The sequence below is a fragment of the Chlamydotis macqueenii genome, chromosome 2, assembly GCF_036417535.1.
Source record: "Chlamydotis macqueenii isolate bChlMac1 chromosome 2, bChlMac1.mat, whole genome shotgun sequence".
NCBI classification, from domain to species: domain Eukaryota; kingdom Metazoa; phylum Chordata; class Aves; order Otidiformes; family Otididae; genus Chlamydotis; species Chlamydotis macqueenii.
In genome coordinates, this window is record NC_141557.1 from 132,954,724 (window position 1) to 132,969,069 (window position 14,346).

The window sequence follows — 14,346 nt, forward strand, 5'->3', positions numbered from 1 at the left end:
GGGGAGTTGGACTAGATGACCTGTGAAAGTCCCTTCCAACCCAAACCATTCTACGATTCTATGATTTTATCTTTATAGCAATCCTATTGCTGTCTTTAGCTACTTAGTGGGAGAGTACAGAAGAGATTAAGCCAAACTCAGAGGCATGCATAGGTGGGATGAGAGGCAATGGACAGAAGTTGCAACACAGGAATTTTAACTACTGAAAACTTAACATTGAATATTTGCTTAGACTAGAGAGATAAAAGGCATTGCAGACAATGTAACTAAAATACTCAGTGTCTGGAGCTTCTAAAGAACTCCACTCAAAGATAAGGACTGTTTCACTGGACAAACTATGAACAGAGAATGCATAAACTATTTCACATTTAGATTCTAGTTATGTGATTAGAGTTACAATGCTGAACAGCCATTGTAGTACACACAAAAAGGCAACATTTCTACTCTGTCAAGGCACAAACACTGTACAGACAAAGAGAAGGAGGAATTCTGCATGCCATTGACCTCAAAACAATATTCTGTCTCTTTACAAAAAAACTTGCAGAATCATTTTAACAGATTCCGTTCTTTACAAGGAAGGGAGACTAACTGACTATTATGTATTCTCAAGATTTCATGTTCTGGGGTAGTTACCAGGTGAACATGAAGAAATATCTTCCCTGACACTGAAAGGGCTTCAGTTTTACATTAACTAACACTGGAGAAAAAAAGAAATTACCTTTTACAGAGAAAACGTAAAGATTTTAATAGAGACAGTCTGACTACATGCCTAGTTTCAGAAATAATTCTTGCGCCCACCTTACCTAAAGGAATGTGAAAATGCCTGTAGTCTGCACAATGCCAGAGTAAGCATTAAAGAGAAAAAGGAAGTTCTGATAAATCTGAAGAAAAAATATGTAACTGTGTAGCTGCACCTCAAGATGTTTTCTCACTAGACTTCAAAAAGCAAGAAAGAGGTTAATGGCAGCACTTCAAAACAGAGGGCTGATTTTATTACACTGCTTTCCAATGCAGCAATATTCTCTTAGAATGTGTGAATTTTTATTTGTCCAACAATTGAAAAGTTTGATCCACTACTCACAAGAAATTAAAAGCAGAGATAAATAGTAGTACATGTTCCAGTAGTAAAAATTACGTAATCAAATAATTGCAAGCTAAGCATATGATTGGACTGCATCCAGGAGTTTTGCATGCAGCTCACAATAGTGCTAAAAATGACCACCCAACTTACCGAAGTCATTTAACACAAAGTCAAAATATGTTGTATCTCAATATTTAGGAATTTAAAAGTGCCAATAGTCTATTAAAAAGGTAATAAAATCAAGCCACTGCTATGAGGTAGAACAGCTTACAAAGAAATAAAACACACTTAAAAGGAATCCACACACAAGACCAAAAAAAAAAAAAAAAACCAAACCACAAACAGTTAAAGACATTAGTTGTTTAAATGTAGTATTCTACAAGCTGAGAAGGTCAGAGAACAGAAATGACAATGCTACGTGCATCACACAGAGGCAGGCAGAGACGCTGCCACCTGCAACCCTACCAGAAAAATAACAGTATCAGTGGCAGTAACTGCATACGTTGCTTCTCTTGGATATGTAAGATACACACCACAGAACTCTTCTGCATCAGTAAGGACATAAAAGCAGATTTTGCAGCAAGTTGCTCAGCTCTCCTAAAACAGATGCTGAGCGTTCTTGGTAGATTAACTTTTAGAAGTGCTAGGTATGTTAACAGCATAAATTTTTTTCACTGATCACCTGCTTAAATCAAAAATGCAACTACTTGGGAAAAGCTAAAGAAACCTACCTGACATCTTCAAACTTCTTGGTTATAACTGAACCAACGGATGAAAAAGCAGCAGAAGCCTTCTGACCAGCCTGAGATAGGGTTTCTGATGTTTTCTTGTATCTGTGTTAGAACAAAATTAAGTCTGTAGTTGTTTTAATAGAACATATAAAGAACCTTTTAGTGTATGTAAATTTGCATCAAACTCAGAGGTATACTTCAACTTCACTGTCAAATGGTGAAGCTACTTAAGAGATTATTTTGGACCACTGCAATTCCTTCTGGCTACAGCACCTCTGCCACTTCAGACTTCAGATCAGGTTCATCAGCATGCACCTCACCCCCAGAACAGATGCTATCTGCTAAAGCAAAAAAAAAAAAACACCCAAACAAACAAACAAAAATAAAAAGCCAAACCAAAACCACACACAACCAAACAGAATAAAACAAAAAAAAAATCCCAAGAAAAGAACACCATGCACACACACTGAAAAAGAACAGAGGTTTGCTTTTTGTGCCTAGCATCTAAAATCTTGTACCAAATGGTTCTGTCAAACTTCACATAAAAAATTTTAGGTACATCCTCTTACATTTTGTATAGTCATGAACTGCAGAAGGCAGTTCACTCTAGACCTTAAGTTAACAGTTGTGTTTGGCAAGAACATTAATTGTGACTTTTGCACTATTCCCACAGGAGCTCAGTTTACAACATTTTTTTAGGCTGGAAAAGAGGGGCATTCTGTTGGACTTAGGACAGCTTGGTATCTCAGTAATGGCATCTCAGATCTGTCAGACAAAAAGTGTATTAGAATTGCATATATTATGGTCAATCATTCTTATTTTACATGAGATTATGTCGGTAATAGTGGCCTTCTTTAAAGAAATCTATGATGATTTATCCAGGTAACTTTGTGTTCTCTACACTCGTCTCATTTCACAGGAACAGAGGGTTTAGACACGACACGAGAACTACAGTTTTCACCTCAACAGCTGAGGCAATCATCATGAACTGGTACATACGCTGTGGTTGATGTAACATCTTGCCAGCTTTTGGTGATGTTCTGCCTTAGTTCCTGTAATGAGTTAATTCCCAGCTTTCTCTTGATTTCTGCTAGATGCTTTTCTTTGGCAGCTAGCACTTGTGAGAGTGTCTGGATTTCCTCTTCCACCTGTGGCAGCAGAGTTGGTGAGAGGTGAGTTAACAAGCAATATACCCAGCAATTTAACTGTATTTATTAAAACACCTACCAGGCATCAATAATGGGAGGGCTAATGCATTTTTAACATTGCCTCACAGTTGGTTCTAAGTACTAAAAGAGAAATCTAATCGACAACAAGAGCTAGTGAGAAAGTAATCTACCTGCAGCTAGCTCTGTTACTGGAATATGCACAAGGAAGCTGGTAACTAAAAGACTGTACAGTTATACATCATTACCTTTAGACAACATTAGCCTATGTGAAGCTTGAAGATTAGTCAAACCTGAGACAACTGCCAAGCCTGTATTCCCCTTCCACGTCAGAAGAGATACCAGTATATCACCAACATCAGGAAGCTCAGAGCATGTCTGATCCATACACAAGTTTTGTCTCCTTGCTTGAACAGAAAGGTTCTTTTGTGGCTTAAGCCAGCAACTGCAGGCTAGATGCAGCCAGAGGAGTGCCTTCCCCAGAACAGGGGTGGAAATGGTGGTAGACTGAGCAGTTAAAAAAACCCCAACCAATCCACAACAACAAAAACACAGCACCTGTTCAGCAACTAGAAAACTGTACTGTTTGTATACTTCCTTCTTTACACAGATGGTCATTTAAGTCTCCCACAGAAGCTTGACTAGATCATGATCAGAGATGTCAAAACAGTTTTACGATGCCATTCTGTAGGCTACGTAGATGTGAAAGAGGCACTAAGGACATATGTACAAAGGCAAAGGCATACATCCAACCCTACTTCCTTGTCCAGACTGGACCACTCTACTTTAGAGTATCAGGCTTCCCTCTCATCTAAGCTCCTTTTAGGAAATGCCAGTATCTTCAATGCACTTTTGTTTTGGATACCTGTCCAAAGTCCAGTGTGACATCCTAGCAGGACTAGATTTCCCTCACCATCTTCAGCTGATTGGTCTGGCATGAAATAATACTCAGGACTACCAAACCCAAGACTGAATTAATGTGCTCATTTCACAGCTAACCTTCGTTCACCCACTTTAGGCTTAAGTTAGTGTCTTTTATTAGGGTCCTAAAGTCACATAGAGCTACAAAAGAAAAAAAGACTCAATAAAGCTTGACTTTGTCAACTTTTGAAATGCATGTATCAGGCTTGAATATTTGACTGTCCTTTGAAGAGTGCCTCTTTAACTCACTTTTAAAAAAACTTCTGCTGTATGAACTATGGACAAGAATAGTTACATGGTTAGACATGAGCAAAACAGTGTCTACATGGATAAGCATCCTTCATGAAAACAACAGCTTTAGTTACTCCCCACCAGTTGAGACAATACTAGGTTTTGGCTTCCAACCATGTTCTCTGACAACTTATTTATCCCCTTCTCACTTGAGGGGGGGAAAAAAAAAAAAAAAAAAAAAGGGTTAGGCATTTATGCATCTTGGTTTAAAGATCTGTACACTCAGCACTTCTAGCTTAATTCCCCATAGCTAGAAGTGGCTGTTCTTTTCTCCCTGACACCTTCCCTTTCCCTCCCCGCATACACAGGAGTGCCCTAACCAGCCTTACACAGTCACAGAATAAATATGCAAAACATTAACTGTACATTCAAAGACAGCATTATCCCAGATTTTAATTCTCAAAAACAGTTTAAGAGCTATTTGCAAGAGATTTACCTTAGCAAGCTCTTTTCTTAGCTCATCCTGTTCTTCTTCTGAGAGTGTTTCTGCCATGCCAACTGTAGCAGCAGCATCCTCTCCAACCTCAGGTATAGAGTCACTTCTCAGTAGCCCTTGAGGTGAATAAAACATTAGAAGTCAGATAATCACATCTGCCAGACAGCAGCTAACATTAATATACAGCCCTTCTGTGCCAGTGCACAAAGAAAACTGATGAGAGAACACCAAAGTCATACTCTCGAGTTCGACGGCGTACAGGAAACCAGAGGCATTTTTCTGGCTGTTTCCTTCTATGAAGTTGTATTAAAGCTCTATATAATTGCAACTCCTGCTATAACAGGAGACTGGAAACATGCAGAGGACAACACATCCCATTGCTCTGACAGAAACCAAGGCGCAAAACACTACATCCCAATCAGTGGTTCCTACACAACCTCTGCACAGCAATCCACGAGCTCTCTGCTCTCTTGCTCATGCAGCAGAGAAACTCTGGAATCTTTGTAGCTCACCCTTACAACATACAGTTTGCCAGAATTACGGAATCCTGTTCTAATTTGCAAAGAGATCAATTTGCAGAAAAACTGAATGGACTCCCAGAACTAATTCTCTATTCAAGAGGTAAAACAACTTTATAGATAGTAAAAAATAAATGAAATTTTAAAAACTTAAAATAGAAGGAAAAAAAAAAACCTAGAATTGTTTGTAAGGAGAGAGGGTGTGTATGTGTGTGTATATATGTGTCTCTATATGCATATAAATATATAATTCCAACAAGTTGAGGGCATAATAAGTTCCCTTACTAGTCACTGTAGTGATTAACCAGATAAAATTCCATCCTTATTTCAGCAGCTGCTGATAGCACTCCATACTACCATTTGGTCTGGAAATCCAAAAAACTCATTAATGTGCAATGAGAGCACCACTGTGAGGCCTGAAATCAAATAGCTATATCACAATCAACTGAGAAGTCAGGGGGAAAAAAAATATTTCTGCAAGTCTAATTAGTTGTAGGTATTTTACGTAACATGCTCCTACCAGCTGTCAAGCCTAGGAAAAGAAGAGGCCTTGTTCTTGATCACGTTACTGAACTCAAGTAAAGCTCAATTCCGCAAATTCTTTCCAAAATAGTATGGTTTTGCCTATATCTGTGTCCAGAACACTTGTGCTCTAGAAGCACACGGCTGCGTGAGTAAATGGTAAATTACCATGAAGCACACTGAGAAGGAAGCACACAGAAAGCAACTGAACCTTCATTCTGCGTTTATGAAATCTATACCATGTTTTCCCAGAGATTTAGGTCTGTCTTATACACAAACATAGTGTAGTTCCTACAGGTGTCCCAATACACTATTTGCTGGTAGAAATCCAAGGCAGGAAAAAAAAGTTCAAGTCTAATATTCAAACCAAAGCACAGCATGACAGCACCCAAAAAAAAAAACCAAACAAACAACCAACAACAAAAAAACCCACAAACCAAAAAAACCCAAACAAACAACAAAACATGGCTCATCTCTCACAATCAGGTAATTTTTGTTTTATGCATCAACATATTTCCTTTCCTTAACATCAAATGGTTAATAATGCCATACCTTTTGGTCAAATTGCTATTTATCTTATTAATTACATATGCCTATACTGAAGGAAAAGGAACAATTTAAACTGCATTTTGCCCTGACACTCCACGACCCCCAGTATGTTTGCCTCTGACTCCTGACCTTGTTCTCCATCTGCAGGCCCTTCAGGGACTACAGAGCTTGCCGACATAAAAGCCGTTTCAGAATGTTTGCAAGTACCAAAGACCACACTGACTCCAGAGCATTAGCACATCCAGCTAAAAGTCTGTTCAATCTGGTTATGAAGAGTCATCTGGATTAGCTCACCAAAAATAGATCAAGTGAATCCAGCAGTAGGCAAACATGCTGGATTGTCTCCCGCAGCAATAGCTTCTGTTTTGGGAATGTACATTTTCTTTGGAAAACCAGTGTTTTAAGGGAGTTTGTGCTGCTTGTTGCCTACATTGAACTTAAGATACAATGCTAAGAAACAAGGGAATGATCCCTCCTCCCCATTTCTAGATATTTTAGGAAGACCTTCTGCTCCCCTCCCACTTATTATTTCTTTTTTAGCTCCGTTTGAAATATACAAACACCTTCCCATCAGTCTTTATTCTGGCACCTCCCTTCTCATCCCCTGTTACTGTTCACCTTTCTGCTCACTTTGCTCCCAGCTTACTTTCAATTTGCAGGACAGGGGGTTCATCTGTACTACAGGAAGGCTGTGCTAGGCAGCCTGACCAAGAGCAGATAAACCTCCACAACGGCATGACTATAACCCAAACACACCTCGTGAACTAAGGCTGACAGACAGTAAGATCCTGGCTTTGAGCAAGCTTTGTATGGAAAGGTGCACAGCCTACCTTAGATATTTTTGTGGGGTGTGGGGCAAGAAACCAGGGAAATAGCAGTCAGCCAACAGATGGCTCAATTTGTTAAGAGAGCATTTCTCACTTGCCGTCTTCTCTGTTTGCCAGCAGAACTGTTGTTACAGGCTTCCAACTTGTTACCTTTCATTATATTAGTTTTCTTGCCTCTTTAGAGTTGCAAAGGACTTAAAATTCAGTCATTTGGTACTCTGATTGCTAGAACCAAGTTTAGCTGAGCACTACACATCCCAAACTCTTAAACAGAGTAAAAATTCTGCCGGGGAGAAAAAATTGGCAAGACTTATCCAGGATTGCCAAACTTACCTAATTTTAACATCTGTTTTTAGGTGTCTATTTCTAAGATTAACATATTATCTCAGCAGCTTATTAGATCTACTTAAATTAACCAAATAAAGACACAAAAAAGTGAGGTGATTAGGACTCCACAGATCAGGTTCAAAGAAACAGCACATAAGTCCCTGTTTTTCTGCAGGGATTAGGCAAAGCATTAGAGTCATTCAATTTACACTCAGGTTTTCTAGTCTGGCGTTTGCTTTGGTTGGTTACAACTCAAGTTCGTGCTCTATTTGGACCAGAAGTTCCTACCTCTGTCTGGCCTGAATTCAGAGACGAGCAGTAAACATTAGCAGTTTAAGGAAGTACTGGTCATTTCAGATGAGCAGCCATTGGGGCAGGGGAGGGTTAACCTTCACGGAGCTTTATCTTTAGACGGACATATTCTGCGTCAGACACTCAGAATCAGCATTTTGGCTATCACTATACAGCTGGCAAAGCGAAAGCAAAAAAGGAGCTTGTTAGAATTCAGGAGAACAAGCTGTTACAAGATTATAAGATCACTCCAACATCTGAGTAATGTACAGTGCTACAGAGGATATTTATTTTGCAATATATAAGAGAGATCAAATTTAAGTGCTTCCCATTCATCTCTGTGAAAAAGCCAAAGCGAGACATATTTCTTCAACTCAGGAGTTCTGAAGTTCTTGGACTTCTCCCAAACATTAATCATATATTCATTCAAAGTGAATAAAAAGGAAAAAAAAAAAAAAAAAAACAACAGTAAGGGTTGGTGCTTATGGTGATGCATCACCATCAGATACAAGGGACTGCTCCTCCCCACCCCCTCTTTAGAAAAGGCAGAGATGCAGTAATTGCAGAAGTGAAAGCTGACCACTGTTCCCCAGAGGCCACAAGCTCACTGAGTTCACAGGGGGGTTTGTTTTACTTCACACAGAGGTTCCTCAATGGATGCATGTTTCGTTCAGATTTTAACGAACTAACTCATCAAAAAAAAGTCAACGCCTCTGTAACTTTGCTTTGTCACACCTGAAGTAGGCATCATGAAATAAAGTTTACTCTTTAATTACTCCATGAGATCACATCCAGCAGCACGGAATGGAAAGGAAAGGTGGTCAAACCAGATTAGGATGTGTTGGGAAGCACAGCTGTAGGTGTTCTGTACAACAGTTTACCAGCTAGAAATGAGTAGGGTTAAGCACTAGATGGATGCTGCTGCAGCACAGCATGCAACAGCCACTTCCTCAGGGGAGTGCACATACAGTTAGTATATGCAGGCATAAGATTTACAGCATTTTAAATGCTAGGTAGAGCAGAGCAAAGGTTTTAGAAGGCATCTTTGTTAATTGGTGATATTTTCAGTACTAAAGCAAGAGTAGAAGTTAGACTATCTGGAGCTCTGAAGTCATACGAATTGCATACATGCAATTCCTACCTCTCCCCTCAAAAAAGCTAATAGTCAAACTAGGCCAGTTACTCCAGTCTTGCAGAACTTGCCCTTTTGTTCCTAATTTTTTTGCTCAGTTCTTTTTCCCCTCAAACTGTCTTTCTACTGCATCAAGAAAAAACAAATAAAGTAAGGATGGTAAATGCACAGCACACGAGATACTACCTACGTGACACACCAAAGCCAGTAAACTACCAGAGTTAACAGCAGGTCAATTTTTGCTTTCATTTACACCTGCATTTCAGCCAAATTTTACAGATTCTTAAAGTGAGAAGTTCCTTTTTACAGATATTAATCACTAAGCTTTTCACGTAGACGTTTTGAAAAAGAAAGAGAAGGAAGTTACCAGACTTCGCCAGTGTTGGTGATCCAGGTGGAGAAAGGTTTATGGTAGGTGACAGGTAAAGATAGTTTCTGTTCACTCCGACATTGAAATCAAAGGGAGATTTATAATCCTCATACAGATCCATGCCAGAAGATTCAGAGTGCGCAGCTGTCCTCTTCTTCCACTGAAGCATTCATCTTCGCTTTCTGGGGCAAGCCAGACAGCAGGATTCAGAAACCCTCCGTTTCTTCACATGACACTCACTACAGCTCCTCATAAAATTCAGCTCACTTATGCCTCTGTTAGATTTGATAGAGCCATCGAGCAAGTGATTTCTTAGCCATCTTGTAGCTGCTGCTGTTTACATGGCACAGAGTTAAGTTCCTGTAAATTTATAACTGGGGCTGGATGTAAACAGACCGTTCCTTTAACAAACATTCACAGCACACCATTCATGGCTTCTGGAAACGCCTTGGTCTTCTGCATCAAGAATTTTCAGTCATTTAAATAAAAAAGGTCAGCTGACTGCAGCTACACCAGGATATCCTTAATCTTCTAGGACACAAAAGGATTACTAGCCGTAATCTATCCTATATACCATCTGTGTAGGACTTTTTCCTCTGATTAATGGAAAATTCTGTGTAACTATTTCTCCAGCTGCTTCCACCAGTGTAATAACCAGCAACCAGAACCCAGTCTCTCCTGCCCAGGTATCACACTGCAGTGTGAGCTCAGACTAGGAGAAAGCAGCACTCATCTCTGAAGGCTATGCTATAAACACCACCTAGGTTTTTTTAATGAACATGCTAATGTGCATTATGATTTTTGCCCATGAGGCTAAACATATCTCAGTATGAGGAGTACGGGGATTTTTAAAGAAAAAAATTATTGACATGCACTGCCTTATGTCCTTGGTGCTTCAGGCAGAGTCATTTAGAGCAGCCAGTTATGCCATCAACTCGTACACTGGAATGCGTCGTCCTGATGAAAGATATTTATGTTTTGACACATATACCATAAAGAAAGATCAGCTTGCGTAAGCCATCTGACTTCATGCTGGTGGTATAAGATTTAGCCCTGGGAAGCAGAAGCGCTTCTTACCTACAAGAGGCACGCAGCACAGTTTTGCAGTGCTTCACTACATTTTTTTTTTCCAAGGTCAGCTTCTTTCACTGAAAAAACAAGCTTACTAGCAGTGTAAATCACTGTTACAGCCCAGCAATAACTTCCAGCCCCAGCCCTTCACCTGGGCTCTTCACTGCAGCCTACACACAGAGGAACATGATCAAATGGAAGTTAATCTTTTCCTCCATTGTCAGAGTGATGTTTTAAGACAGAGCCGATCAGAGACATTACGCCACCCTTCGCTCAAAGCTGCAAAAGTGAAGGAACCTTGCAGCATATGCAAGTCAAGCCTGGGCAATGTATTCCCTGGAGATATAAGAAGAAAGTGTACCACTTTGAAGGTTTAACTTCCCATTTCCACTGCAGTCAGCGGGCACAGGAGCAGACCTTCCAGCTAATTAAAGAGCAGTTCCTTTACACTGTAGACCTACATTGGCTTCTGGTGCAGACTACCTGCAGGCTCATAAGAATGAGAGTGCCAGAGCCTGAAATATAGGTCTCTGCTATTTTCCCAGTCCACTGAAAAGATGAAAATATAACGACCCTCTACATTTCTGACACGTGGATATGGCATTTGCCAGAAATACTGCAAATTTCACCTCACAAAGGTCAAAGCTTTGGTCACAGATTCTAGTTACAGCATCCAGAAGCAGCAGAGAACTGTAGCACAGCTGCAGTAGTAATATACTATGAATCAAGCACACTAATATGGGTAGCTACTGATTCTGCTTTGCAGCCTTCCCTCGTGTAACTCAGCAGACAGGGACTGCCTTCTGTGCAAAAGGCTCAGGCTGTAGTTGAACTAATGGGATTAGACAAAATGACAAGTTATCAGATGTGGCACACTGGAAGAGCTGGGTGTTTTCTACCATTGCTCTCCCAACACAGAGACTGAAGGTGAGACTACCGCCTAGGACTTTTTCCCAACCCCAGAGAATCATTCAGTGTAACACCAGTCAACGCTAGCAAGCTACGACAACTGAAAGTAGCTATTACAGGAAAAGAAACCCCTCATGAAGACCTGTTGTTTATCCCTGCTAACTATCAGGAATACCATTTCCTAGCCAAGGGCATTTAATGGAGTCAAGACTTACATTCTTCTCATTTACTGGAAACTCCCTGTGTTCAGTTGTACCCCATAACATCCATTTTTTAAAATCTGTTACTGTTCCTGCATCTTTATTGTGCAAAAGTTGGTTTCATGACCCTAGAGACACCTGGATTGACAGCCTAAGACAACTAACCTGGCCTGTCACTGCTAGACAGAAGTGTGTATGAGCCAAACTCTCCAACACATCTTCAGTGTAGTCAGAGACACAAGTACAAGACATTGCCCATGTCTAGAACATACCTTTGGCGTTACAGGGAAGGTTTGCTGAGTTGCCAATCTGAGCCTCCACATCAGAGGCTGAATTCTGCTTTTGCTTTGGCTTATGCATAGCCTGAACACGACTCCAAAAGTCACCTGAGACAATTTTCTAGTTTTTAGAAATATTACTGTCCTAAAATCATTGCTAAGAGAAGGACTGTGCAAGCACTCCTTACTTCAAAACTACCCTCTTCACGCAGATTAACCTAGCTTATAGTGGCCATACAGCTGGGTTGCTATAGCACCTCCCAAACAACCCACGTAAACACATCAGCCTTCTGCTGCTCACTCATTCAGCTACAAATAAATCCTACCTGGTGATGAAAGAAGCTGTCTCACCAAACAAGCTTCTTCCTCATCACCTAGGGAAATTTGATGGTCTTCACCCTGAAACACAAGCCAATCCAGCTGTAAGGAGAAAGGACTGTTGTCCACCCTTCTAAACCTGCTGTAGGAATGACAGGTAGCCTAGAAGTTATCCTATCTCATCTACTTCAGGGAAGAAAAGTACTCCCCTGCTAGCCCTAACAGTCAGTTTATCCCCTTCTTCCCCAGTAGCTCCTTAGTACACCCACGGATTCAGGGCAGAGCAAGGCAGCACTCCCCCATACTGCCTGAAAGCAGGCTGAAGAAGATAAGCGCTGCTGGCTTTTAGTGTAGTGCATTTGAAGAGGAATGAGTTTTTCTCCACAGGACTTTCCAAATTAAAGTCATGGCCTCAAGGAAACGAAGCAGGATGAGGATGACAGACAGCAGCCACATGGAACCGAAAAGAAAGGTTTTGCTCTGCAGTGTGAAGCTTTTTGACGAGTTTAACAACTCTTGGCAGTCTGAACATAGCGAGGTAATGTCAGGAATCAAGATTTCTCTACACTATGAAAACAGGCCCATTATGAGGCTTTTCTAAAGGGCCTTCCCATGACCACAATATCCCGCTCCACGGCCTTCCTCCTCCTCACCATAATTCAGAGCACATGTAGCTGGCTGGAGGTGGAACTGAAGCTGTAGAGCCATACCCTTCTAGATGTACCCCGCCTTCCCGGTGCAAGACACATTTTAGAGCTGAAGCTTAAGGTTAGACTTCTGTTATGTGGCTTAGAGTAGTACCTTTGTTCTTTGCCCTGCATAGCGAATTCAGTTGTTACAGGTGTACTTTGGCTGTCACTGCAGGCATCAGCTGCAAGCCGTACCTGAAGAGATCTTGAAGCCTAAGGAGACATCTGCTCCAGAGACAAGTAGCAGCAGGGTTTTGCTCACTGTGCAAGAGATTTAACTGAAGATTTTGCTTTTTCAGAACAAGTACTCATTTACCCTTAACAACTCGCAATACCTAGGAGGTTGGTACTTAAGTCATCTATGCTATTTTAGAAGCTGATGTTTGAGAGACTGGCATGAAGGTAGATAACTTCTGTCAAGGATCCTTGAACCAATTATTACATTCAGTTGAACTGGTCAGTAAAGTGTCTCAGAAAGGCTAGGCAAGCCTCAAAGCATTACCATCACAACTCCTACCATTAATCATGTTGTTATCTCCTCTGTTAAGGTTAGAGACTGTGCTTAAAGCTTTCCCAGGTAACTATTTAGCATCAGCAGTCAGCACAGATTGGGCACATCATGAATCATAAGGGAGGGAACTTCCTGACAGCTAGAAAAGCTGTTACGTTTGAGCAAACACTGTGAACCAGATGTGTCAGCCTGCATAGTCTCAGACATTGTTCTTTCTTCAGATACCACCTGCTAGCCAGGTCTGCAGCTTTCACCTTAGCTCTAGCAGCAATTTCAGTAAAGCAGTATAGTATTAAAGCACTTCTACCTTGTTGGTAGCTAAGAAAGGATAAGATGTTACAGTAGGCTTGCTGAGAAGCTGCTTTTAGAATCATAGAATGGTTAGAGTTGGAAAGGACCTTTAAAGGTCATCTAGTCCAACCCCCATGCAAGGAGCCGGGACATCCCCAACTAGATCAGGTTGCTCAGAGCCTCATCCAGCCTGGCTTTGAATGTTTCCAGGGATGGGGCTTCCACCACCTCTCTGGGCAACCTGTTCCAGTGCTCTACAACTCGCATCGTAAAAAAATTTTTCCTAATATCTGATCTAAATCTACCTCCCTCTATTTTAAAATCATTACCCCTCGTCCTGTCACAACAGGCCCTACTAAATAGCCTCTCCCCATCTTTCCTGTAGGTCCCCTTGAGGTACTGGAAGACCGCTATCAGGTCTCCCCGAAGCCTCCTCTTCTCCAGGCTGAACAGCCACAACTCTCTCAGCCTTTAGGTCTAGCAGAACAGCCTTTTTTAAATATTAAAAAGTTATATCCTTCTTTCACGAAAGAAACGAAACCTAGCTCAAGTATGACTGAATACAATCTCTGGGCTTTTAAGAAATTAAGCTATGTATTCAGTAGCATTTCATGCAAAGAGTCAAACGCAAAGACCACCAGTAGTGCCTCAGGATGGGAGGAAGGCAGAGGCTACTCTAGGACAAGATCCAAACCATACTTTGGATAAAGCTACCTAAATAACCGATCCACAAGATCTGTGCCTAATCAAATTAGAGTTCTGCTGCTATGTAGGCACCTTCGCCATCTTGGAAGTCCTCTGCGTCCTGTTTAAGCACAGAGATGCTGAACTTGTGCACCATAGCCCATACTTTTGGCAAGCCTACCACAATTCCAGCAATTAATTCAGCAAGCAAAAGAGGACAGGGGAACACGAGG

At 41.0% G+C, this 14,346-nt stretch overlaps 1 protein-coding gene across 4 annotated transcripts in view; it reads right to left on the minus strand.

Annotated features, from left to right (window-relative positions):
• The window catches only part of TPD52 (tumor protein D52), a 41,324-nt gene that overhangs the window by 10,762 nt on the left and 16,216 nt on the right, over nt 1-14,346 (minus strand). For 3 of the 4 annotated variants that reach the window (XR_015257717.1, XM_010117258.2, XM_010117109.2), the window contains exons 1-4: nt 9,160-9,331; nt 4,627-4,742; nt 2,812-2,960; nt 1,813-1,914 (exon numbers count right to left, since the gene is read on the minus strand). Coding sequence is in view for 3 of the 4 variants with exons in the window: in XM_010117258.2 (XP_010115560.1) it covers nt 1,813-1,914; nt 2,812-2,960; nt 4,627-4,742; nt 9,160-9,331 (539 nt within the window). In the remaining variant the exon portion in view is untranslated. Of the gene's footprint in view, nt 1-1,812; nt 1,915-2,811; nt 2,961-4,626; nt 4,743-9,159; nt 9,332-14,346 lie in introns of those variants that run through there. The other variant, XM_086740952.1, reaches the window with a different exon arrangement.